This window comes from Aotus nancymaae, unplaced genomic scaffold (assembly GCF_030222135.1).
Source record: "Aotus nancymaae isolate 86718 unplaced genomic scaffold, 86718_ANA_hifiasm-v0.15.2.pri h1tg000006l, whole genome shotgun sequence".
NCBI classification, from domain to species: Eukaryota; Metazoa; Chordata; class Mammalia; order Primates; family Aotidae; genus Aotus; species Aotus nancymaae.
The window spans coordinates 1198654-1224713 of NW_026988417.1; the positions used below are offsets into that span (position 1 = coordinate 1198654).

Sequence of the window (26060 nt, forward strand, 5' to 3'; positions counted from 1 at the left end):
ACCCAGGGGCTTGAACAACAGGAATTGATTTTCCCACAGTTTTGGAAGCCAGGAGCCCCAAGGCAAGGTGTCAGCACGGCTGGTCCCTGTGGAGGGCTGTAAGGAAGGCGTCGCTCCTGGCTGGCACTTGTTGGGGTGCCACTCCTGTCCGGCGGTCCCTCCCATAGTGATGGATTGCTCTGTTTCCTTGAACACGCCCCTCCCTTTGCCCCTTCAGGCTTAGAAGTGGTGACATCTGCTGCTGCTGACCTGGAGAACTTCACCTGCCCCTGAGGCTTCCTGAAGCCAGCCCACGCGGTGCAAAATCCATTCCTCAAGCCCTCTCTGTTGCCCGTCTGAGTGAGGCACAGGCAGCCTCGCAGGATTCTCCTGGGTGCATGACGATTCGCAGGAATTACCCAGTGCCCAGTTGGTCCTTGCCTTAGAGAGAAAGTGTGCAGCCAGTGTTGACTGAATCAAACTCAAGATTTTCAAAGGGCCTGAAGCCCTTTGGATGAAAGCATTTAAAAAGTGCAAAGGTGTAATCCCAGCACTTTGGGAGGCCGAGGCAGGTGGATCACGAGGTCAAGAGATCGAGACCATCCTGGTCAACATGGTGAAACCCCGTCTCTACTAAAAATACAAAAAATTAGCTGGGCACGGTGGCGCGTGCCTGTAATCCCAGCTACTCAGGAGGCGGAGGCAGGAGAATTGCCTGAACCCAGGAGGCGGAGGTCGCGGTGAGCCGAGATCGCGCCATTGCACTCCAGCCTGGGTAACAAGAGCGAAACTCCATCTCAAAAAAAAAAAAAAAAAGTGCAAAGGTATGTGATTATTCATAGATCATTCCTCTGGGGAATCTTGGAATCGCAGCCGGCATGAGCTCCCTGGCTTTCTGGGGTCTTGTTTGTTTTCTGTAATGAGAGCAAATGCCCTCTCATGGCCTGGCCTGAGTTTTCTTTACCTGTGCTTTGCTGTATCATCAACATTACATGAGTAGGGTTGGGGCAAAAGCTACCTGAGGATAAAAAAGCCTAGAAACCCAGGGGAAAAGTGTGAGTCTGGGTCTGGCTTCCAGGATATGACCAGGTTGGGGCCGACTGCAGGCAGTGACTCCTGGCACTGGCCTAGGAGGGGACGCTTCTTGAAGAGGAATGAGCTGGTGATGGAGTCTGCGAAGGCACAGAATCACCCACCAATGTCCCAGGCGAGCAGCCACCAGAGACCCTTTCTGAAGGCCACTGGGGGCGAGCCTCTCCCTGCCTCAAGAACCCGCTGTGGCTCCCCACTGCCTGTAGAGTAAGGCCTGAAGCCCTCAGAACCCTCCCAGCCCATCTCACCAGCCGCACAACCACTATGCCACTCCCTGCCCACTGCACAGCAAACCCCTCCCTGAATTATTTATAGTTTCCTAAATTGATTGTGCCGTTCCCACCCCTGTGCCTTTGTCTGTGCTGTGGGCTCAGCCTGTGATGCTGTCACTTGCAATTAAACTAATCTCAACATAAAGAAAAATGTCAAGGGTAAAAGAAAGAAAAGCTCGCTTCTCCACAGGGAAGGCACTGGCCCTGGGACCTGAGTTCCAGAGTCAAGGACAATGCCTGGGTCTTAGTGACTGCCCAGTGCCCCTACGCATCCAGCTGCCTTCTTGGTGGGCCGGACCCTGGCGAGAACCCTTAGATTTGCATTCAAGCAGATGTGGGATCCAACCCCAGCTCTGCCACATGAGAGCAATGGGGCCCTGAGTCAGTTCCCCTTGGAACCTCGGTCTCTTCATCTGTGAAATGGTGGTGCTGATGCCTGTTGCAAAAGACCCAAGGAGGTGACTGGTGTCAAGAGCTGGCATGAAGGCCAGCACACAGGACTTGCTCAATAAATGGTTCTGGTTGTGATTTTAGGGCTGGTGTTTGGCAGTAGAGCTCAACTCCTGTGTCTGTCTTGGGGCAGATTTTAGGGTGGCGAATTGCTTTTCTAAGTCATGGTAGTAAGATCCTTGAACTAGAGGTTGGGTTATGAATGAATGATAATCCACTTAGCTAGGATTTCAGGCTTCTCCAATTCCCTGGACTTGAGAGATGGTCTGTTCCTGTCTGTTCCCAGAGCCTATGAGGGGCTGAACTTTCAGGTGGCAACCAGAGAGCCCCATGATGAACTCAGTTCCATAAACATCTATGAAGCTATTCTGTGTGGTCATGAAAAGGCATAACTCCCACGCTGGGCCTTGGAGCAGCACGTGGTCCAGTGGGAGAGACAGATGTGCAAACAGATGGTGACAACATAGAGAGATGAGACCTGCAAGAGGCTGCAGGAGGTGATGGTGGTGGGGGAGAAGGGCGAACCTGGTCAGGATGTGGGTGGTCAGGGCAGACTTCCTGGAGGAGGTGATGTTGCATGAGCATCACTTTTAAAAGGAGAGTAGGAAGGAATTAAACAGGGCAAAGGAACAGGGCAATGTGAGTAAAAGCATTACGTGCCCACAAGAGACGCTCAGGTGCACCCGCTTCAGGCACCTTTCCCACCTGGCCAGAAGCCCCTGCTGTCGTCCCTACTTGGGCAGTGGCTTTGGTCACCAGCTGGCTGGAGCTGTCCAGCAGTGACAGCGGGGCCACTTCCCTTCCTCTCCCAGCTGCTGGAGTCAGAACTGCTGCCTCTGGCGGCCTTGTTTCTTAAGTCAGTTCCCTGTTAGGAGTTATTACACTAAAAAAATTTTTTTTTGAAAAGAAATAGCAGATCCAGGTGGTGTAGATGCAATTAAAAAAATAGAATACAGAAACACTAATTTCACAAAGCTAGCATCTAACAGTGTGGGACTTTCCACGCATGTGGTGCCAAAATACATCATTCTGAGTCAGTTACAATTCCTCACCGGGGGTGAAAAAAGATACAAGATAAGCCAGGAAGCCTGGACAGAGTCTTGGTGCTGGTGACAGAGGAAAGGCCCTGAGAACAGGCGTGGGTGGGGGGGCGGTGTCTGCTGGACACCGGGAGGGCAGAGACCACTCCCACCTGCAGGGGTGCCCAGGACCTGTCTCTACAGCTGGGATCAGCCTTGGCTGCACCTTGTCCCCTGCCCTCACCTGGCCCCACACCTGTCAAGGACCAGCACCCCACCATCCAGCCCTTCTAGTGTCCGGGCTGGGCCTGTGCAGGGGACGCTCATGAGGCTGGGGCCACAGGTTGTCCGTCCGGACTGTTTTATTGCGCTGCAAAGCCCAGTGCCCCCTCCCCACTCTCACCCGGTGCTGGCCAGAGCCTTGCTGGAGGAGACGGCAGACCTGCCAAGGCAGCCCCTGGGGCTTCCCTGTGCCCCTTTCCAGCGGTCTGCCGTGTCCAGCTTCCTCGCCACTCCAAGGGGCATCCTTCCCGTCCGGCTCCACCCCTCCCTTGCACACTGCCTGCAGCCAGCCCAGTCTTCCCCACAGCAAGAGCACAGACCTCTGAGAAAGATGCTGGGAGGCAGTGAGCGGGAGAATCCAGGTAGGACAGGAAATGCAGCCCTGAGGATGGAGGAGACCCTAAGAGGGAGAGAGGGAGGGAGGGACGGAGGGGAGCCCTGAGAGCAGGAGGCCCTGAGGAGGAAAGGGGCCCCAGAGAATGGGGAGTTGAGGCACAGAGGTGGGGCCCTTGAAAGAGGACAGGGGACTCAGCGGGGCACGGAGGCTCACACCTGTAATCCCCCTATGTTGGGAGGCTGAGGCGGGCAGATCACTTGAGGTCAGGAGTTGGAGACCAGCCTGGCAAACATGGTGAAACCCTGTCTCTACTAAAAGTAGAAAAATTAGCAGGGCATGGTAGCAGGCACCTGTAATCCCAACTACTTGGGAAGCTGAGGCACGCGAGTCACTTGAACCTGGGAGGCAGAAGTTGCAGTGAGCCAAGATGGCGCCACTGCACTCCAGTTTGGGTTTCAAAAAAAAAAAATGGCGTGGGGTACTGAAGCACAGAGATGGTGGAGCCAGACGCTCCACCATGCAAGGCTGACGGTGCAGAGATGAAGACGCTGAGCAGAGAAGGGGCTGAGGGAAGAAAGGCACTGGTGGCGAGGGGCTGGAGCCCCAGTACTGGGGAGGCCAGGGGCACAGATGGCGGCTGCCGGGTGAGCCCCAATAGGAGCCGAGCTGTGGCGCACTCAGCCACGCCCCAAGCAGCCGTGGCCTGGCAGCACCGCTCAAGCACAGGAGGAGTGCTCTCCTTGCTCCGTGGGGGCCCCGGGTGGCCGTGGCAGCAATTCGGTCACCCTGGCCCGGGCTGCTGGGCCAGGAGACTCATTTCTTGCCTTTGAACGTGCCCAGAATCTTGGGCACAAACTTGCCCACTTTGCTGTCCCTGGTGCCCTCCTCCACCGGGCCCTCCCCAGCCCCGGAGCTGCTGGCCTCCTCTTTCTTGCAGAAGACCTCGAAGCGGCTGTACACGCGCTTCTCCTTGCGCATGCTCTCCATGCGGCGCAGCAACCGATCGCGCTCCTCCGCGCTGGCCGGCAGCGTGCGGCTCAGCCGGCCTTGGGTCCCCAGGCTGTCCGAGCGGAAGATGGCCGAACACTTGTCCTTGTCGGACATAGCTGGGGCCAGGCCGCTAGCAGGCGGTGGACGGCCGAGCTCGGGGCTGCTGTGGTGGAGTTCCAGCAAATTTGATCAAACTCACTGCTTACGTTTACAGGACTAAAGGAAAATGTAAGGTACTTAAATTTTATACTTCCAGAGAAGCCAAAATATCCATCAGACAATAAACAGGTCATTTAGCTATTATTTCCATAATGACAAATAATTTATTAAGGAATCATATTATTAACACTTCCAGGAATGTTGAGTTTTATCTCATAGAATTTAACATTAAGACATGCAGATAACAGGATACAAAATAGATTTTTCCACTATCACAAATACTCCACCATACGGAAAAGAGGAACTAATTTTCTTTTCATAAATCACTAATTTGTCTGCCACAATTTCTTGTGGAAATGAATTTATTTCTCTGTAGCTACAAAGAAAAATCTCAACCAGTAATATTCCTGAAACTAAGCCCTGAGATTCTGCTTGAAATCATCCACAAAAAATATCGACCTCAGGTACTTATTACACATTTTTAGGAGAAGAACAAATAAAACTAAGTTTTTTTTTTTTTTTTTTTTGGTCTATTTAGTAGAGGTGGGGTTTCACTCTACTATTAGCCAGGATGATCTCGATCTCCTGTGGAGACCATCCTGGTCAACATGGTGAAACCCCGTCTCTACTAAAAATACAAAAAATTAGCTGGGCACGGTGGCGCGTGCCTGTAATCCCAGCTACTCAGGAAGCTGAGGCAGGAGAACTGCCTGAACCCAGGAGGCGGAGGTTGCGGTGAGCGGAGATCGCGCCATTGCACTCCAGCCTCGGTAATGAGAGAGAAACTCCGTCTCAAAAAAAAAAAAAAAAAAGAAAGACCAATTCACTTTTTCTTTCTTTCTTTCTTTCTTTCTTTTTTTTTTTTTTGAAAAGGAGTTTCGCTCTCGTTACCCAGGCTGGAGTGCAATGGCGCGATCTCGGCTCACCGCAACCTCCGCCTCCTGGGTTCAGGCAATTCTCCTGCCTCAGCCTCCGCCTCCTGATTAGCTGGGATTACAGGCAGGCGCCACCGTGCCCAGCTAATTTTTATATTTTTAGTAGAGACGGGGTTTCACCATGTTGACCAGGATGGTTTCGATCTCTTGACCTCGTGATCCACCCACCTCGGCCTCCCAATTTATGTTTTTTTGATAATATTTTCCCATCTTCCAAGCTTTATCAATAAAATTCATTGTATACTTAATAAAAATGCAAGTTGAAATAAGAAAATAAATCTTTTCAAGGTGACACAGCCAAGAGTGACACTCCTGGCTGGAATAACACGCCTGACTCCAGTGTAAGTCAGGACATCCTATTGTGGGGATCCTCTCACCCCTATTCTGCTCACCGAAGTACTCGATAACCACCTTCTTGAGAGACGCTGCGCTGTGCCCCCAGGTGTGCCTCAGGGCATTTTACTTTGCAGGGCCTCGCACAATCTTGCTAGGGAATAAATTTTCATTGTCTTTGGGGAGTTTTTCTCCCTTTCCAATACTGAAAAAAACCAGATGGCCGGAATTGTTTCTGTCTTTCCCCTAAATATAGGCATTTAATTTGGCTGCCAGCAGTGTGTCTCCAAGAAATGGAAACTGGGGTTAGAGAAAGAAAATCTTAAGGCCACAAAGATTTAGCTTTTTAGATAAAGGGTAAAGCAGATTTATAATCACCTACCGGTAATAATGTAAAGGTTCAAGTTAATTGTCTACAAATAAAATAGCACTGGCTCAGATATGGAAGTTCTGGATTTAACAGGACAGTGCCTCCACTGCATGGGACAGGTACTACACACATACGAACATCATAAAGACTACCGAACGCCTGCATTTCAACTACTGACTTAGGATGAGCCTCATTTGGCTCGGTGACAAATGCACCTGACCAAACTCATATCGTCACTAAATCTCTCATCTACATTCTATCTATTCTGTAGATACAAAGCCCCAAAATGTACATACTGTACATACAGCTGGTACCGACATGAAGGCCCATTGCTTTTTCTTTTCTTTTGGGGGCAGAAGGAGCCTTCACTTTGGAGTGGTTTCTAAAACACGGTTGACATTAAAAGGGACCGAAGAGTGTAAGAGTGTGTTGTTGCCCTGACAAGGTCCCATTCTTTACTAGGAAGTAGAATCTTAGTTGTCCTTGAGTTCACTTGAATTGAGGTGTTTCTTCTTTTGAAAATATTAAGTTTTCCAGTTCTTTGGCAGGAGAGGTGATATGTTCCTGCCTTTTTTGATGAGGGGTTCAGATGTTACACTACCCCTCATTTCTTCATTCAGCAGAGGATGGCCTTAGCGCGCTGAAGACCAATTAAGTCATCAGCACTGAAAGACCTAATTTTCTTAGCAGTATAGAAGACTTTGTCTTGTTCTAGCCTTGAAAAAGCCTAAGAATGTCAAATAGAAAAGAGGTACAATTTTAAAAAGGGTTCCAAACTTTTAAGGTTAATAAGCTCTTCAGTATGTTAGTTATTTTTGAAGCTTTCCGTTTTTCTAATCACTACTTAATATGACCTGGTCACAGATGCTGGCATTGGTGTTTGACTGAAAACCCACTTAGTAACTTCGTAGCCTTACCCCCAGCTTCCATGCTCTTTCTCTCTCAAGAAGGTAAACTGGCAAACGCAGGCCACGCTTGTGTGCCAAGGCACGAAGATCGAAGTAGCATCCGACATGAATGCTGCCAGGAACGCTGATATTACGATCAATTAGCTCCACGAAGTGCCTTTCCAACTCATTCCTGGGGAAGGAGAAACAACAAAACCAACACGAGACAATGTCAGTTCACTGGGCCATCTTCAAAAACATTATTCTCACGTAAGAACTCTGGTAAAGCCATCCCATGCTCTAGTTTATTAGAATGCATCAAAGAACTGACACTGGACAGAACCCTATTGATCAAAGAAATACAAGAAAGGGTGCAACTTTCCCAGCATTCCTTGAAAACTTAGAAATAACTTATACTGGAAAAGAAACTTGAATGTAAAAAACATGTTAATAAACTAGACTTTCCCACGTGCTTTCAAAGACATATTCAAATGTAACATGGAGAAAAACAACGTAATCTTAAGAAACATAGCCTTCAGTTTTTTCATTTCTTTGAAAACATGAAAGGACTCAATGGAGTAAAACCCTTATAAATACAAACATGTGGTAAGGTCTTCAGCTGTTACAGTTCCACATGAAGATAAGAACTCATTTCTGAAATAAAACCTATGAATGTATAGCATGTAGAAATGCCTTCATTTACGTGATATTTGCCCAAGACTCATGATAACACGCACTGCAGATACACCTTATAAATATAAGAAAGCATATAGGACTGGAACCCTAGTCGAATACCAAATACAGAGAAGTTTTCAGTTTTAAGAACTTCTTCAACGTTTATGTGAAAACTTCCCCTAGAGGGAAATCCTATCAATGTTTGTAAATTGGAAAGCCTGATGCAAAATGATTCTTGTATAGTCTTCAAAAATGAACATAAGTAAATGTTATACTACTTCTATTTTGTTTCTCAGTGATTCTTCATTGGAAAGGGTCTTTGTACTTACTTCTGCTGCTTTTGCAAGAAAACATTTTGGTTACAGTTTTGTAGATACTCTTTAAAAAAGATTACTATATGAATTTAATAGGCAGTTTTGTGTTGTTGTTGCTGTTGTCAGTTAGTAAAATTTTTCTCTATTTAAAAATATCACACTGAGCTACTACAATCGCTCCAAATTCTGTTTGGAAACAAATACAGCCTATGCACGTGGATTCCCATGCACATGTCCAAACAGGGCACAGCTGCTTGCGGTCCATTCTGCATCTAGCACAAGTTTGGGATGAGGAGAGAGGTGACAGCCTCCTCTGCACTCCTACAGCTGAACTTGGGGCTCATTCCTGAGGGTTCCATTGCACAACTCAGACTCCATGCTCACTCCCAAGGCACCACAATAGTGATCAGATGACAGAAATGATGGATGCCATTTATTACCTGTCGCTATTATGGGACAGAAATACTCTTTACATTTCGAATGGAAGAAAGATCAGAGCGAGACATCTTGGCTAAACTAAACTCATTTCATGAAAGTACTTGTCATGGGCCTGGAGTGAGACTGAGAGCCCTCCCAAGTGCTGCTGTGGTTGCATGAGTACCCCAGGAACCTCCTGAATGTGGCGAGCATCGGGTGATGCTCCAGCAACGTTTCTCAGACTGCCTGAGGGGAGCACTGGAACTTCTAACTCATCAGCCCAATGATGCAACACTCTGAAGAGGGACGGGACAGGGGCACAGGGATCTGTGGCTATTCTGTATCTCAAGGTTTCCAGAAAACAGATCTTCAGATAAAAGCAGGGAGAACACCAGCAAAAGCAAGTACACAATGTATGACTCGGGGTGAAGCTATACATTTTCCCCAGTCCACAGGCCCCAGACCTGTCAATGGCCAAACAATTATTTCAAAGGCCAGACATGTGCTCCTTACAAAGAGACTGGAACTTGCAGACAGCTTGTAAAAAGCCGTAAGGATATCTACTGTACTATTATGTTCTGGCAGCACACTGCTAAGATATTTGCCAAAAACATTCACCAGAAAAATACTTTTCCATTTATGAGATTATTTACAACAGCAATTTACCAAGACCTACCAATGAACAGTGAAAAATATGAATGGTTGTTCTAAAGCTGGGGAGAAAAGAGTATGTGGCATTCATGTCATTCATGTCCGTTCTTATTATCTGCACAATGTAACCTTTAAAAATATTTCTTAAAGTGCTTAAGTTTATGGGAGCAAATAAAGTACTCAAAAATGGTTAGAAAGTTCACCAAAACCATACAAACTCACATATCTTCAACTGTCATGTTCTCAAAGAGCCTGCAGTAGTGCTCATGGCACACAGCCACGTCGTGCCCAACCCTGATGGCAAGAAGAGTGGCTCCGAAGACTATCCTCTTCCAGTTGGTTGGACAAATGTTGATATCAGCATCACTTACAAGTCTTTCGATGTACACCTGCAAAACAGAGGACCGGCCTGTGACTTAGCTGGGTTGAAGTGTCGTGATAAGAACTCTTGTGAAAAACCAGAATACTTCTGGTTTTGACCATAAAGTAAGTGCCTTTTATTCTTACGTTCTACAAAGGCTTTGCTTGACCAGGCCAAGCAAGGGACCATATCACGATCATACATCAAATATTTCTGCTACCTACTCTGCCCAGCAGGGGTAGATTAGGCACATCCAAGGAACAATGAATTGAAGGCAGCAGCTCTCAATCACGACATGCATCAGAATTGCCTGGGGATACAGCGTGGGACTCAGCTTAGATGTAGGCATCTATTCCTGCCCATCAACCAGACGGTTTTGCTACTACTCCCCATTCTAAGCCCTCCACATGCCTTGGATGTGTGCGTACTGTGTGCATGTGTGCACTCAAGTGTGGGAGGAGAAATCAGAAATCCTTCCTGCTGCCTTTCATAGCAATTGTTCTGTGATGAGAAAAGCAATGGCAACATTTTAAGCCATGATGACGACTCAACTCCAATAGTATATTTGCTTTCATACGTTTTTCTTAAAGTTCTGAGATAATTTCAGAAACCTACCTTTATTTAAAAACAGGACCATGCCACCCTGTTTACAAGATCAATTTAGTTTGTTTCCTTTCTTTTTTTTTTTTGGAGATGGAGTCTCTCTCTGTCACCCAGGCTGGAATACAGTGGCTTGATCTCTGGTCAAGGCAAACTCTGCCTCCTGAGTTGAAGCAATTCTCCTGCCTCAGCCTCCTGAGTACCTGGGACTACAGGGGCATGTCAGCAAGCCTGGCTAATTTTTGTATTTTTAGTAGAGACAGGGTTTAACCATGTTGGCCAGTCTGCTCTACAAGACCAATTTCTAAAGATGCTTTATAAACCGAAAATAGCTCACCAAACTTCTGATTGCCAAGTCAGCTGTTAGCCTGTTGACTTTAAATAGAGAACGAAGAAATGTGAAAATCAACTTGCGTCCAGGATTATACTGAAAGTAGACCTCCGGAAGCTGTTCTTGCTGAAAGAAGAAAAAATGCAACATAAGTATCCAGTGAAGAAAAAACCTAAAGTGCTCTTAAAACAGCAGTGTTCCCATTTGTGCCCATCGTATCACAGTAATTTTGATTAGTGAGATGTCTTTTAGATTTTACAATATGAACAGTGGAATCTTAAAATACCATAATGATTTAATACTCATCAGCATTCACCAAAAGATAATATGAGCTTAGCCTCAGGAAATTATGGTTCTTTTTTACTCTTTCCCCCACATGATTCCATCCAAATGTAAGTTACTTTTAGGCTTTAATGTCTTACTGACCATATGTCATTCTTCTCAGCAATAAACTGAGAAAACACAGTTTCCTGTAACCATGAGGCTCTAAGCCTACGCTGTTAAATACAATAATTACTAGCCACATGTGGCTACTATGTACCTGAGGAAGCACATTTTAAAATTTTTACACCATGTAAGTTGATTTAAACTGAAATTATTTTTAACTAGCTTCATAGCGTCTGTGTGAAAAGTACTTACATATTGCTTATTGCAATATGAGTATATGTAATTGTCCTTTAATTGCCTTTTTAAAAGATACATTTTCTATTATTTGGATATTATATTTACTCATACCAGCTCATTTACTGAAGAGAGCTACAGATCAGTTCTTATTCCAGCATATTCTTTTTACAGCACTTAAGATGACTAAATGCAATACAAAATGGGGAAGAGGATTTAAAGAAAGATGACTTCGAGTTCAGCATGAAACAAATGCCAGTCTATGATGCAAATACAACTTCAGTAAAAGTGCCACTTACTGTAAATGGGTGTAACCGTTCATCAAAGATGCCCATAGTTCTATCAGCATCTCTATAAAATAAGAATGTGCATTACTTCAAAAACTGTTCAATATCTTAGTAAACTGTTTAGTGAAATAATGCCTCCTATGTGCTCTGGGGCTTATTTCAGCAAAGCAAACAGTTTTTACAAATTCTTCACCTGGATCCTGACCTGCAGAGGGTTTCCTGACTTCTTCCTCGGCACAACATGTCCCGTGCTATGAATTCTTTTCTATGATAACCAGTCAGAACTGCCTGTAAGTATTGACCCTTAACAGGCAATGACAACAAACCAAACATATTTTCACTCTTCTAACCACACACTGAAACACAAGAACATTTGACGAAGCAGCGGTGGTGGGCAATAAAGTCTTTAGAACTTTAATAAATCAAAAAGTGATTCAGATTTTCTAACTCTCTTTCTCTCTAGTTCTCTGTAGCATAGTCTCGTGATGTATTTATTTTCTGTTATTTGAATTAAAAACTCACCTGCCTTATTTTAAAAGAGGTCAGTCTTTGACAAACTTTAAACTTCATAAAACTAATGCATTGTGCTTGTGTAATAAACCAGTGGTTCTCCAAATGTGCTCTGTGGACCTCTGGGGATCCCCAAGACCCTTTTCCAGAAGGCCTAAGAGGTCACCTCCCTTTCCCTTTCCCTTCCCCTTCCTTCCCCTCCCTTCCCTTCTTTGTTTTCCTTTCTTTTTTCTTTCCTTTCCTTGTTTTTTTTTTTTTTTTTTGAGACAGGGTTTCACTTTTGTTGCCCAGGCGGGAGTGCAATGGTGCAATCTTGGCTCACTGAAACATCCACCTCCCAGGTTCAAGAGATTCTCCTGCCTCAGCCTCCCAAGTAGCTGGGATTACAGGCACCCACCACCATGCCCAGCTAATTTCTGTATTTTTAGTAGAAATGGGCTTTCACCATGTTAACCAGGCTGGTCTTGAACTCCTGACCTCAGGTGATCCGCCTGCCTGACCTCCTAAGGATTACAGGCCTGACCCACCGTGCCCACCCAACACTGTTCTGATAATCATACTAATTCAATCTGAGAAAGCTGATAATAACATTTTTTTAATTATGAAAGTAATACAAAGACACTGCCTGCTTTTTCATAGACACTTGCCATGACTGTATAGAAGCAAAAGTGGGTAAAACTGCTGGTTTCTCAGCCTAAATCAAGGCAGTGGTACCAATTACATTCTATGCTTTATTGTCCATTACAATTTAAAAAGATAGGCTGAAGTACTTAAGAATGTCTTTGATGAAGCAGTAAAAAATGGTGTTACTAAATCTTGACGTGTAGCTTTAAAATTCTGAATCAGTGGAAAGTTAACAAGAAGTGCTTCTGCTGACTGTGGTACCATTGTGTTTAAAAAAAAAAAAAAGAATTCATGATTTAATTGTGAGCTGAACAATCACTTTTTTCACAGGACATCATTTTTATTTAAAAGTACAACTGGGTCAGTGCAGCAGCTCACGCCTGTAAAATCACAGCACTTTGGGAGGCTAAGGCAGGCAGATCCCTTGAGCTCCTTCAGGAGTTCAAGGCCAGCCTGGGCAACATGGCAAAACTCTGTCTCTACCAAAAATACACAAAAATTAGCCAGGCGTGGTGCCACATGGCTGTGGTTCCAGCTACACAGGAGCCTGAGGTGAGAGGACTGCCTGAGCTGAGATCATGCCAGTGCACTGCAGCCAAGTGACAGAGTGAGACTTGGTCTAAAAAAAAAAAGGGCAACTATCATTCTCAAAAATAAATGACATGAGGTTGTCACTTCAAGGAAAATAAGTATTTGTTCCCAATGATAAAATTTAAGCTTTCCTGAGGACTCTGAAAAACTCGTTCTTTCTACTATAGCTTGACAGCTTTTCAGTATTTAAAGATATTTTAAAATAAGATTGGTGGTTAAACTGAAAGTAATTTTTGACAAAATAAAACATAAACCAACATATTCCAAATAACTAATGCCTAAGATTATAAATGCAAGTATGGGTGAAAAGAACAATTTACCATGCAAGAAAGAGGAGTGAGTACTGATGGAATACATTGAGTAATACGTAAAATGCCACTGTAACTAACTGAAGAAAGTAGCCCTTGTGGAGTTTTGACTTAGCATTAATGAATACCCACAACTGTCTCAGAGCTTTAAAAATACACCTTTTACCAACTACACATTTGCATGTTAGGTCATGTTATTGCCTCGTGATTTATTTATTTATTTTTTTTAAGTTGAGACAGAGTCTCACTCTGTCACCCAGGCTGGTGTGCAATGGCACGATCTCTCTGCTCACTGCAACCTCTGCCTCCTGGGTTCAAGCGATTCTCTTGCCTCAGCCTCCGTAGCAGCTGGGACTATAGGAATGCACCACCACGCCCACCTGTGTTTTTGTATTTTCAGTAGAGACGTGTTTTCTCATGGTGATCAAGCTGGTCTCAACCTCCTGTCCTCAACTGATCCGCCTGCCTCGGCCTCCAAAAGTGCTGGGATTACAGGCATGTGCCACCATGCCTAGCCATCTTAAAGTAAATTCTTTAAAGCAAATGGCAAAGAAAGAGCTAGAAAACCCAGCTTTGTTCTACTAAGCTCCACATTAGAGATTTTCAACAATAGAAATACCTGACACACTTTTTACTCAACTCTCCGCTGAAAAAAGTTATTTTTTCTTTTTTTTAAATTTCCAGTTCCCTGATACATGAGAAAAAAGTTATTTTTTCATTAAAAAATTTATGTTAACAATATTGTTCTCAAAGAATACTTTCTGTTGGCAAAACTTGGGTCATGGGTTACTACTGACATCTAGTTGGTACAGGCCATCAATGCTGCTAAGCTTTCTGCAAAGCACAGGACAAAGCATTATTTAGCTCATAATATCAACAGTGGTAAGGCTGTGAAATCTCAGCTAAAAATAGATTTGGAAAAAAAATCTCAATTTTATAGTTCTACAACAGTAACTATCAATATAATCAATATAAACACATACTCTTGGAGATTCCCAATCACTTAAGATTTAAGAGAGTCTTAAGGTCCAAAGAAAACACACATAATTTGCCTCGATATTTTAGTCGGCACAATACAGCTTATGATGTCTAGACCTGTGACCTAACACTGAGCTTGACAGCTTGCAAAGTAATTAGCTAGAATAACAAGACAGGTTTTTAAAAAGCTCACCTTAGCTTGATATGATAATATATCTGCAAGGCCACACTGTGGAAGGAAAAACATTCATCAAAATAGATGTTATCACTGGTTAGGCCTGAAGACATATTTTTAAAAGGGTGCAGAGGAAACTCTCCTAGTGGCCCTGAAATTAAAATCCTCTGGTTCAGAACAGTACCATAAGGGCACTTTCTTGTTTTCATTTCTTGGCTTTCAGCAAAAACGTGAGAACCAAAATGCAAAGCAATATGCTGTCAGAAGACGTGTTTCTATTGATTATTATAATATATAAATAATAACATATTTCCCTTATATGCTCTTCTACCCACAAAACCTTTCATCCCGTGCAATTTAAAACTCAAATTAGGCAGTGGCTCTCAAATTTTGCTGCACATTAAAATCACCTGAGAAGCTTCAATAATTGCCTCATTTTAAACATGAGATGTTTTGATTTAATTAGCATTGGATGTAACTTTGGACATCGTGGGTTGTTGTTAAAAGTTTCCCAGGTGATTTCAATGCGCAGGAAAATTTGGAATGATTGAGTTGGGGTGAAAATCAGAATCTTATGGCATACTTTTTTCTTTACATGAAGATGCCTCACATAGATCCTATTTTCCTAAAAGGCTTCTCAGTGCCTAGAGCTAGAGGGAAAGTGGAGATGGGAAGATGCATGTGTTTGCAGACACGCATTTTGAAGAAAAACTTTGCAAAAGTGATCCCAGTGAGTTCCATCTATCCCATTGATAACAGTGCACTACTAACTCATGATATTTTCCAAAATCTTTTCTTGAAGCCAATCTGCCCTATTAATTTGCTCAATAAACCTATATTTCACCAATAGCAAATATTCTTAAAAAAAAATTTTAACTTGCTGATGGCAAGTTAAAACTTACTTTACTTTTGAAAGTAGACTTCTAAAAATTAGAATAATGAGGAAAAAAGCATGAAATTTCTTTGAGCAAGATTAACCTTAAAAGCTACTTTTGAATGGTATGCTAACACATCAAAATCTTTTGAATTCAAAAGAAACCAGGGACTCGTGATGTGGTGATCCCAGCACTTTGGAAGGCCGAGGTGGGTGGATCACCTGAGGTCGGGAGTTCGAGACGAGCCTGACCAACATGGAGAAACTCTGTCTCTACTAAAAAAAAAATAATAATAATACAAAATCAGCCAGGCATGGTGGTGCATGCCTGTAATCTCAGCTACTCAGGAGGCTGAGGCAGGAGAAACGCTTGAACATGGGAGATTGCAGTGAGCTGAGGTAGCGCCATTGCACTCCACCCTAGGCAACAAGAGCAAAACTCCGTCTCAAAAATAAATAATAAATAAAAAGACTGACTAGACTTGCCTGACTACAGACATTTATTTAGTGATTACTCAATAGGTCCCAAAGCTCAGAACCTGAGACAGAGTTTGAGTCCAGTTTTTGCTGAAACAAAATTTCATCCCAACTATTGTTATAAGGGAGAGAGGAAAGTGGCATTATTACATGTGTAAACTTGCAATTTTTAATTAAAGTAAAAGTTACTGACCATCAAATTAGCTAAAAAGGCTAGTGCATTCTAAACAAAATTGTTTATAAGCTAAGTAGCTATGTTTCTAGAATTAAAAGTAAAATTAAAAATAAAGACATTAATATTCTAAATTAGCACTTTCCAAACTCTGTTCTAAAAATCAACACTCATGACCCAAGGAGATGATCATAATGTACACCGGACAGCCCCTGTGGTGTTGGTGTTGGTGGCTGTTCCTTTTAAAATAAACTTCATCTCAGGGTGCTCTCAAAGTGCATCTTTGTGGCCCATGAGGTGCTCACGCACAATGGGAGAAATTCAAATGCAGATACACTGTGGTGCCAGAAGAGAAAAAGCTATTCCTTCCTCCAAGACTAATGTGCAAAGTAGTACATGTTGATTTAGGCCTGCAACTTATTAAACAAACTAATTCTTCACACACACACAAAAATTCAATAAAGGGAACCTATCCTTCTCACTGCACTCAGCGTTGCCTTAAGGTTTAATAAAGGCATCAAATAAATAGCTACACTTTTTCTGAAATTTCTTACTTGCTAACTGATTTTTCCTTCCACCACGATGTCTAAGATTAAAAGAGAAATTGGTATTTAATATTTAGAATCTGGATATCAATATATAGTTGACTCCAATTTCTTGAAAGTGATTGAAGAGGACAACCAAATGGCTGAAATAATTTTAGAATAAAGGAGTCTGTCCCTTGGCAGTACAGTTGTACTCACGCGTTTAGTGTCAGTGTAAGATGAGGGCAGCTGGCTGTGCTGTCATCAATGAATATGGTGGAGCATGAACTATATAATTGCGGTAAAGGCCCAGTAGATACCTGAAGAGGAAGGGAAGGATATGGTAAACTTATCAAAGTGTATTTTTTTCTCAGTTAAAATGTCAAATGACAAAGCACTAAGATATTCCTTACACTCCATGAACTGCCTGAGTGTGGTATCGTGTGCAATGCACTCTACAGAAAACCCGTTGGAGGCTGTTAACTTCCAGAGATGATGTTTGAGATATGGATTATAAAATGCTCCTCTTAATATGGTACCTGTCACCAAACCTAACAAGGATTTTATGAGTAAGATTTCACTCTTTTTTTCAACAGTGACATAAAGCAGCTGAGAATTTCTACTATTTACTTACTGCAATAAAATGTAACGTATTAAATAATACTGGTACAGGAGCATTTCATTGCAATGAATATAAAACTAATGCATTTACTGAGTTACTAGTCCTAAATGTATTATTTCAGGTGATAATTGTGACAAAATAGGTGTTTCAGATTCAGAGGCTCTGTGTGCCAGGGCTGCTGGGCTACCAAGTGAGGAAGCCATAGGTTCCTCTAGTCCTGTTTTCTTATGTGGAGGATAAAAAAAGTATCACTTAAATATTCTCTCACACCCTGAAAACAGATGACAGCTTAAAAATTTAACTTTTCCTTCATGTTTAAATGAGACTGCCATCACATGACTCAAATGAGACTCCCAGAAAACTTACCATTCATTTCAAAACTTGATTAATTTCATTCTACAAATCACGTGACCTGCACCTAGGCATTTTCCTGCTATACCCCTGCTCTCTGCCTACTGCCTTTCTCTTTCCTGGTTTCAGCAAACTTGACTCCATCTACCCTCTTGGATCGATCTCTTTGACAGCAGCCACACCAAAAACGGTTTCTTTGCACACTGATTAGTCAAATTCACCACTGATTACAAGATACTAAAATTTTTTTTATTTGCATACGTTTTAGAGGGAACAGGTGGCATTTGGTTACAAAAGCAAGTTCTTCAGTGATGATCTGTGAGATTTTGGTGTACCCATCACCCGAGCAAGGAAATACTTGCAGAGTATTCCCCTCACGAGAAAGAATGCCACTCCATAAGAGTAAGGGAAGGCTCTTACTCTTCCTATCTCTAGCTGCTGAGCACAGAATTTTGAATCAATCAAAAACTTCGACAAGTGTTTGACAAATTCATTCAGTCTTACTACATTTAATTACACCAAAAACACTACTAACAGTTTACTGTTTATAGGTATTATTTAAGGTAATCACAAAAAGAAACAAATCATCTAACTTCAGTCAGCATAAATCAGAGTGTGAAATTTTATGATCTTTATGTTCTGCTTTTTGGCAGAACACATTTCAGGTCTGTTTTTAAACAATTAGTAACTCTTTTCCTTTTTCTGAGATAGGGTCTCACTTTGTTGCCCAGGCTGGAGGGCAGTGGTGCAATGATCGCTAACTGCAGCGTCAAACTCCTGAGCTCAAGCAATCCTTTGCCTCAGCCACCTCAGTAGGTAAAACTAAAGGCATAAGCCACCATGCCTGGCTAATTTCTTAGTTCACCTTTTTGAGGAGATGAGCTCTTGCTATGCTGACCAGGCTAAAAATAAACAAATCTTAATTAACTGAAATATGTCTAACACAGTGAGCATTCATGAAAACAGCTCCATCTATGTTGTCAAGTAATGGGATCCTATGACAGTGTATAAAGTTTGAATGAAAATATTAAACAAGGCTTTAGAAGAAAACTGTAATATGCTTATTATAGATACATCACTCAAGAATTGTCTTGGTAAATATCATTAATGATATTGAAATTAAACTTTGATTTACACTGAAATATAGGTCTTAAAAAAATAAGAATAAAGAAAAACAGAAAAACAAAGTGACTGGAACAGAAGTGAGCAGTTTGTCTTGCAGAGCTAAAGGCAGGCTGTGAATTTCAAGGCAAACAGCACTTTGAAAAGTAGGGTGAAATATAAAAAGGAGGGCAAAAGCCATCAAGGTCAGTTGAAAATCTGTGATTAGAGCCCCAAGTCCACCTGTTCTCCCATCTGATAAGAAACTTAGATGTGTGTTCCCTCAATACACCAAACCTGAGAATTTCTGCCTCACGGCTACCATGGCCTAAACCTGAGATATAAACAAAACTGCACACCAAAAATGGAACTCCAACTTTCTTCCCTAACTCTGCTTTTGGAAAGCAAGTAGCCACGCTTTTACTTCCCAGGCAGGAACTTGGGAGATCCTTCTCAAGAAACTGAACTGTCTCGAATAAAAAGATCCCCAGATAATACACTGAGGTCCCCCAAATGAAAAGCTAGTTTGGCTTCCAAAACCTCACACTGGTGCCATCAGTTAACACAAGTCATGCTTTCAAATCAAGTAAGCCAGGGACCACCACACATTGGAGAAAAGCCTCCAACAAGAGAGACTGAAATAACAACAACAACAAAAATTTCACGGGACCAGTCAAAATCAGGAGCAAAACTTTAAAAAAATCTTAAAACACCCTAAAAACTATAAAAATTCAATAGACATAGTAGAGGATAAACTGACAGAATATCCCAGAAGTAGAATAAAAAGACAAACTGAAAAAAACAGAAGGGGAAATATTTAAAACCAATGCAGACATACTCGTCTAAGCAGTCTAGTGTCTGAGTAACAAGACTGCCCGAAACAAAGTAACAGAGAAAAAAGAAACATTCTCCGAAAGAGGCAGTCTGCAGACTTAGCAGCCTCAATAAAATGAAAAGATTCCCCACCAAGATGTTATTATGAAATTCTGGAATCTCAGAGACAGGAAAGCTCCTAAACAGCTTCAACAGATACATAAAACGCAGTTAGAAACAATGTATCGTGTGACGGCAACAGATTCAAGAACAACACTGTGATGAGAGCACAACTGCAGGATATTTTCAGAAGCCTAAAATTTAGATTCAACCTAGAAGTTGACTCTGTATCAAGAAGGAAGGATTTTAAGACTGGCCAGATCTCTGAACATCTCTGTCCGGGAAAACGTGCTCAAGTACAACTAGAAAGGATAACAGGACAGAAGAAAACACAGAATCTAGGACTCAGGCGATCCCACACACGCCGGCAGTTATGTGAGATCAAAAAGACTTTAAAGAGATAGCACAGAAAAGCAGACATCGAGCCTATCTAGGGAAAGCCGCTCTAGATTGAACTAGAATGACAAAAGGCCAAAGACAGTTGCCCACCCCCTACCAAAAAAAAAAAGAGGAACAGATATGTTTTAGCAGATGGGAAATATATTTGAAAGGCATGTGATAAATGCTACAGCACTTGGGCGAGAAAACAGCTGGTAGAAAACAGGCCAATGAATAGAGTCAGAAAATTAGCTTCATGCTAAAAAATAATGGATGTGAAATGTCAATTATATGTAAAAGATAATTTAATCATAATGATTAAAATTATTTAACAAAGTGACAGACCACCCTGAGGCTACTTACTGCTGGATAAACCAGCATAGGCTAGGAAAAAAGAGATGATCCAGAAGAAGTGCAGAAGTGCTCAAATTTCAAAACTGTTCCAGAGAACAAACGAAGGAACATGCAATGCAGAGACACAGTGAAAACACCATATGATTTAGCAGTGAAGGATATTTGGACAGACATCATCGTGTCAATGTTACGGATTGAATTAAAAAGTGTGCTACAACGGAAAGAAACAGAGGGAGAAAAATAAGGTCATGGCTAGCAAGGAAGATACGCTTTCGCCTGCTGTGACAGAGGGTCAATAGAGCATACTGACAATTAACTTAGCTCTTCTATTTTTGTTATTTCATGAAAGATAAGATTAAATATTTAAAGCAGATCTTGATAGCACAACAAGACTACTGAAATTTAACTTAAATGTCAGAAATCCTTAAAAGGTGGGCACACTAAGCTCAAGACTTTTCTGGATAAATTGGATACAAATCAAGAGATTCCTTTAAATTTAAAGGAATTAAACCCAATTAATAATAAATAAAGGAACATAAACCCAATTCTAATTTAAACGAATCCAGAGATACTTTTACATCAAACTGTCAATCTCTCACCTTTATTCGTGTGTACTTACATGGTTTGCATAGCTGCTTCGTCTTTTTTTGTGCGCTAAGAACGAAAAAACAAACTGGTCACTTCTCACACAAATAATAGAAAGTAAAAGTAGCTGTTAACATCTTACTGACTACTCCCATATAAAATGAGATAAAATTCCATTTCAAAAAATGATTTTCAACAACTTATAATTTAAACTATCTGGCATGATACATCTCATAAAGTAAAACCTAAAAACTTCGATTTACTTTTTGACCTAGTTTACTCTTTGTTTTTGTTACATATGAATGAAACAATACTCATGTACAAAAGAAAAGGGCAAAAAATTAGGCCAGATGAAAAATTTAGCTAATAAAAAAGTTTACCTGTTGCATATATGAGCCATGATCCATTAGTATTCTCCCATTTTGCATTTACACATAGCTTAATTACCAGAATCTAAGAGCTGACAGCTCTAAGACCTACTTCCTGGCCAGGCACCTATCTCTAGATGCACCAGACTCCCTCTAAGCACGTCCAACCACACTTACTGGTCATCTACTAACATGGAATAGCTGTTCTTTTTTCTGCTTCCATGCTTTCTAGGTGTGAGAAGCCCATGGCTCTGAATGGAACTGGGAAATACAATTCTTATTTGGTTTGGATATGTTTCCCCCTCCAAATCTCATGTTAAAATGTGACCCTTCATCTTGGAGATAGGGCCTAGTGAGAGGTGTTTGGGTAATGACGGTGGATTCCTTATGAATGGCTTGGTGCCATCCCCAGAGTAAGAAGCAAATTCTCATCCTGGTAGTTTCAAAGAGCATGGCACCTTCCCCCTACCCCCGCCCCACCCTCTCGCAGTGTGGAAGCACCTGCTTCCCCTTTGCCCTCCATCATGATTGTGAGCTTGCGGAGGCCCTCACCAGAAGCAAATGCTGAAGCCATGCTTGTACAACCTGAACATCTATGAGCCAATTAAACCTCTTTTTCGTATAAATTACTCAGCCTTAGGTAAATCTTTATAGTAATGCAAAAATGAACACAAATTCTAGCCAGAAACAACCAACTCAAGACAGGTGAAGTCTACTCAAATTACAAAAACAAAAGTTACAAACTGCCATATCTGACTGTGCTGCATTACGGTAAATAACATTCACATATGATTACAGATCCTCACTTGTATTCCTGCTGCTTAAATCAACTGGAAAACCTGGCTGTGTGTGGCTTCTTAGCAAACAAGCCGGGATTTCACATAACATTAAGGAAAACAAGCAGGAGTAGAATGTGTTTCAATTTACATCACATCAAATGAAAAGGTTAATAACTTAAAAGTTTCGAAAACATAAACATGGATTTGATAAACACATGTGGTCAGAGGACTGTGTCAGAGGAGGCCAAAAATCACAGATTCAATCCCTGACAATGAACAACTATGTTCTGTTATTTATTTAAATGAAAACCAAGCTGAAGCCTAAGTTCTATCGTTCACCTTTAAAATGTACTCTTTGGAGCATGGGAAAAGGGACAAAGAATTATACATCAAGAGAAATCTAAGACTCCTCCATCACATGACAAATTGTGTTGAGAAAAAGATGGTAAAATGTTTAAACAAAAAGTTGACATGTTTTCACTAACACAGTAACAACTAAAGGAAAGTATACCGCATGTTAAAATAACAACTGAATATGAAAAATTTAAACCAATATGAGTTTTTCTAAATACTTTCTATAACACATCTGATCAAACAAGAGTTTTCACTCTTTCTTGGCAGAAAAAACAACGTTGCCTCACCACGTCTTCGAGATTTCCTTGCTTCTGGATGGTTAGAAGGGGTGGACTCCAAAGCCCTACCTATAGAGGGAGAAAAGAAAAAAGATGTGATCACTTTTAACAGTTTATCAACTCGTTTCTTCGACTGCTGTATTTAGGCCATTTAACTACCTCTACCTTTATTCTTATCCATTGAAATGAATGTACAGACATAAGATGGAGCCAGACAAGATGGCACATGCCTGTCGTCCCAGCTACTCAGAAGGCTGAGAGAAGAAAATCCCTTGAATCCAGGTCAGGAATTTGAGGCCAGCATGAGTAACACAGTGAGACCCTCCTTTATTTAACAGCAACAACAACAACAAAAAAATGAAGAGGCAACTGTTCCCTTTGAGTTGTGTAAAATCAACTCTGCATAAAATACATCAAGATGGCGGTATGTTTTAAAAGACAGGTCTATTTTATAGGCAAAATAAAAGACACACGTTCTGAAGTTTTAAAAATTTTTAAAAAGTCAATTCAACACGTATGTCACTTCCATGTCATTCTGAAGACACAGAACCTTAGTTCTGTTGAGTAGCTGTCTTCCATAGTCATGTGAGAGCTCTATATCTTCATTTCTTCATTAGCAATACATACGGAAAACATACACAGGCCTTATTTGTATTGGAAAGGGCCAAATGAGACATACATAAACTGTGTCATAATCCTAATGAATAACAATAAAGAGCCTTGTTTTTGGGCTCTCATCCAACACTACCCATCTATCAACCAGAGTATAAGTTTACACAAGTACTTACGTGCTTTGTGCATAAAGGTATAATAAATTCATTCACATAATGTATTTGTTTATGCTAAAGGAAATCCTTAAATATCTTGAAAGGTGAGTATAGTACTTCCAAGTTACAAAGTCGCTTTCATCATGAGTCTTAGTTATCCTACCTCTTAAAAAATTGAGAGCCCAAAGTTTCAATAGAAAAGCTATAAGACATTTTCTCTACAGTAATGAAATCTCTGGCATTTAAATGACACCCATGAGCCAACTGGATTTAATATCTTTGTGATACAATGTTTTCTATTTTACAAATTCTAATTTTTACTCAAGAACCATCTTGTCACCCAGAATTATTTTTACTTAGATTCCTATCTTTGCAAAATTTGACAGGCAAGCCAACTGGTTGTTTTCTCTTTTTGACCCCCTCCCAGGTCCCTGCCTCTCCCAGCAGTGTAGAGACTGAAAAACTTCAACTTTCTTATCTTTGAACAAGATGCTATTATCAGGAGGGGGAAGGAAAAAGAGAAAGCCATGGCAATAAACACTCTTACACAGGCAAGGTCTGGCATTTTAACCCTCAATCTTTATCTTACACATTAAAAGCCTACATTGACATTTCATGTCTTTTGAAAGTTTGGACCACAAACCATCCCCACCTCTGTTTTAGAATAAGGAGGAAAATAAAGTCTGTTAAGTCACCAGAATAAACCTGGAGACACATTTTGTGTCACAGTAAGAATCTGAAAGTAATCAGAGCCTCATGGGTAAACTGCTTTGGGGAAACCCCCCCCCACACACACACACCCATTTTTCTGCAGCCCTGGCTGTGACATTTCATACCTTTCATAATTACTTTAAGTACCTTCCATTTTCTTTTCTTCTGTGATAAAATTATGGTTAGAAGAAACTAAGCAGCTTCTATCAAGGTGACTTACAGCAGCCCATTAAGAATACCATATAGTCTCTCGCATGGCAACCTCCATTCTGATTTTAAGAAATCCCCAAATATCTGAATACGAATTGTCCTGAGATTTAGCTACCTTAATACAGGGAAAAAAATAGGCACTTATCTGGATCCTCCACTTAGGTACCATCTGGATAGGTACAAAGAAAGAACAAGATGGGTACTGGAAAGTTGGGATGTTTGAGTTTTTATTGAGAAAAGGGACAGAATATTTCAAAGAAGACTTATCAAAGAGCCACAGGATAATAAATAGAGCTACAGACAAGAAGAGCCATGAATAAATGCTCCCATGCCAGCCTGGGAGAATGAGATGAGGGAGGAAGAACTGGGCATTTGGGAGGGGAGGAGAAAAGAAACTGAGTGGACTCTGTGGAGAAAGACTAAGCGGTGGGAATGGGAATGCAAGGCAGAGCCAGCCTTTGCTCCTGGCCAGCCCTGGGAAAGCTGGCTACAAGCAGAAAGGAGCTTTAAGTGGGGATGCCTCCCAGGGGACCCTGGGGACAGCAGCAGCCAGAGTTGTGCCAAGGGCACAGGTCCCCTCCTTACCTTCAGGCATCTCCCGGTCCTTGCCAGCTTCAAAAGTCACTTCAGCAGGGGCTACAATGGGACTCACTGGTGCTCCTGCCATCCTGTCCCCAGCTGCTGCCCTATAGATCTTAGACTTACGGCGAGAAACTGGCCCCCGGTGCTGGTCCACCTTGGGGCGCACACAACAGCTCAGTGTGTTCCCCATGAGCGCCTCTACTCACAGTGTGCTTCTGCTCACAGTGGTGGCCACACACTCCCGCTGCCCTAGGCTGAGGCTATGCCGCACTTGCAGAGATGGTATCGCCCGCTGCTCGCCTGCCCACCCCACAGCCTGGCCCCAGCTGGGACTCGGGCCAAGGCCTGCCCCTGCCACCTCCTCTGAGTTGACCTGTCTAGGAAGGTGAAGACCAGCCGGCTTATCTGATAGGTTGTGAACCCAACGAGCGCTGAGAGACCGCAACCACTGCCTGAAGAGAGTCAAGACAGAGGAGCTCCTCCTCCTTCTGCAGTTACCTACAGACTGAAGCCCACTGGCCCAGGTCGGAACCCAGGCACGGAACTCACAATGCCCCACCCTAACTGCCTACCCTCCCCCGCATGCCCCACCCTAACTGCCTACCCTCCCCAACAGCTCGGAATGCCCGTGCCTGGGCTGCCCCACCCTGTGGCTCAGGATGCTGCTGCTCTCCTGGCTCCTCATATAGTGCCAGTGGGACTGAGGTTTTCATTCATCACCAGATTCCCGAGCTTTTTAGTCCTAAGAAAAGCACACAGTGGTTTGTTAGTGGAAGCCATCTTACCCTATGAGTTCTGTATGAAGCCTCAGTCAGTAGGGTGGGTCCCATTAGCAACCAAGTTGGACAACTTGTATTTGCTCATTGAATGTAGATACACGTGAATTGTTGATTGTGTTTGTAATGAGATGCTCCTCTCCTGTCTTCCAATGAGTGGTAGTTTCTGTCTGCAACTTGACCACAGCAATCCCTGGCACCCAAGCTCTACTCTCACTGAAGCATTATGGCTGTGTGTTTTGAATGACGCCTTAGGGACCCAATCTGCCTCCACCTCCTTCTCCATGAAACAGAAATCTAACTTGTCCTTCCAAGC

The 26060-nt window shown here is 42.4% G+C and overlaps 2 protein-coding genes across 2 annotated transcripts; both read right to left on the bottom strand.

Moving 5' to 3' along the window:
- Positions 1-4152: 4152 nt before the first annotated feature.
- LOC135270093 (protein FAM83H-like) lies at positions 4153-4610 on the bottom strand (the record flags this gene model as incomplete). Its single annotated transcript, XM_064364990.1, has 1 exon — positions 4153-4610. A coding segment is annotated over one exon (366 nt), but the record flags the coding sequence as incomplete, so codon positions are not given.
- A 2169-nt stretch (positions 4611-6779) lies between these two features.
- On the bottom strand, positions 6780-25204 carry LOC135270111 (cyclin-Y-like protein 2). The gene is made up of 10 exons (XM_064365220.1): positions 24972-25204; positions 22708-22767; positions 20954-20988; positions 16815-16915; positions 14567-14602; positions 11375-11426; positions 10461-10580; positions 9385-9551; positions 7136-7298; positions 6780-6945 (listed from the first exon to the last, which is right to left on the bottom strand). The coding sequence occupies exons 1-10, from the start codon at positions 25156-25158 to the stop codon at positions 6835-6837; spliced, it is 1032 nt and encodes a 343-aa protein (XP_064221290.1). The 5' UTR covers positions 25159-25204; the 3' UTR covers positions 6780-6834.
- Between the last annotated feature and the right edge of the window lie 856 nt (positions 25205-26060).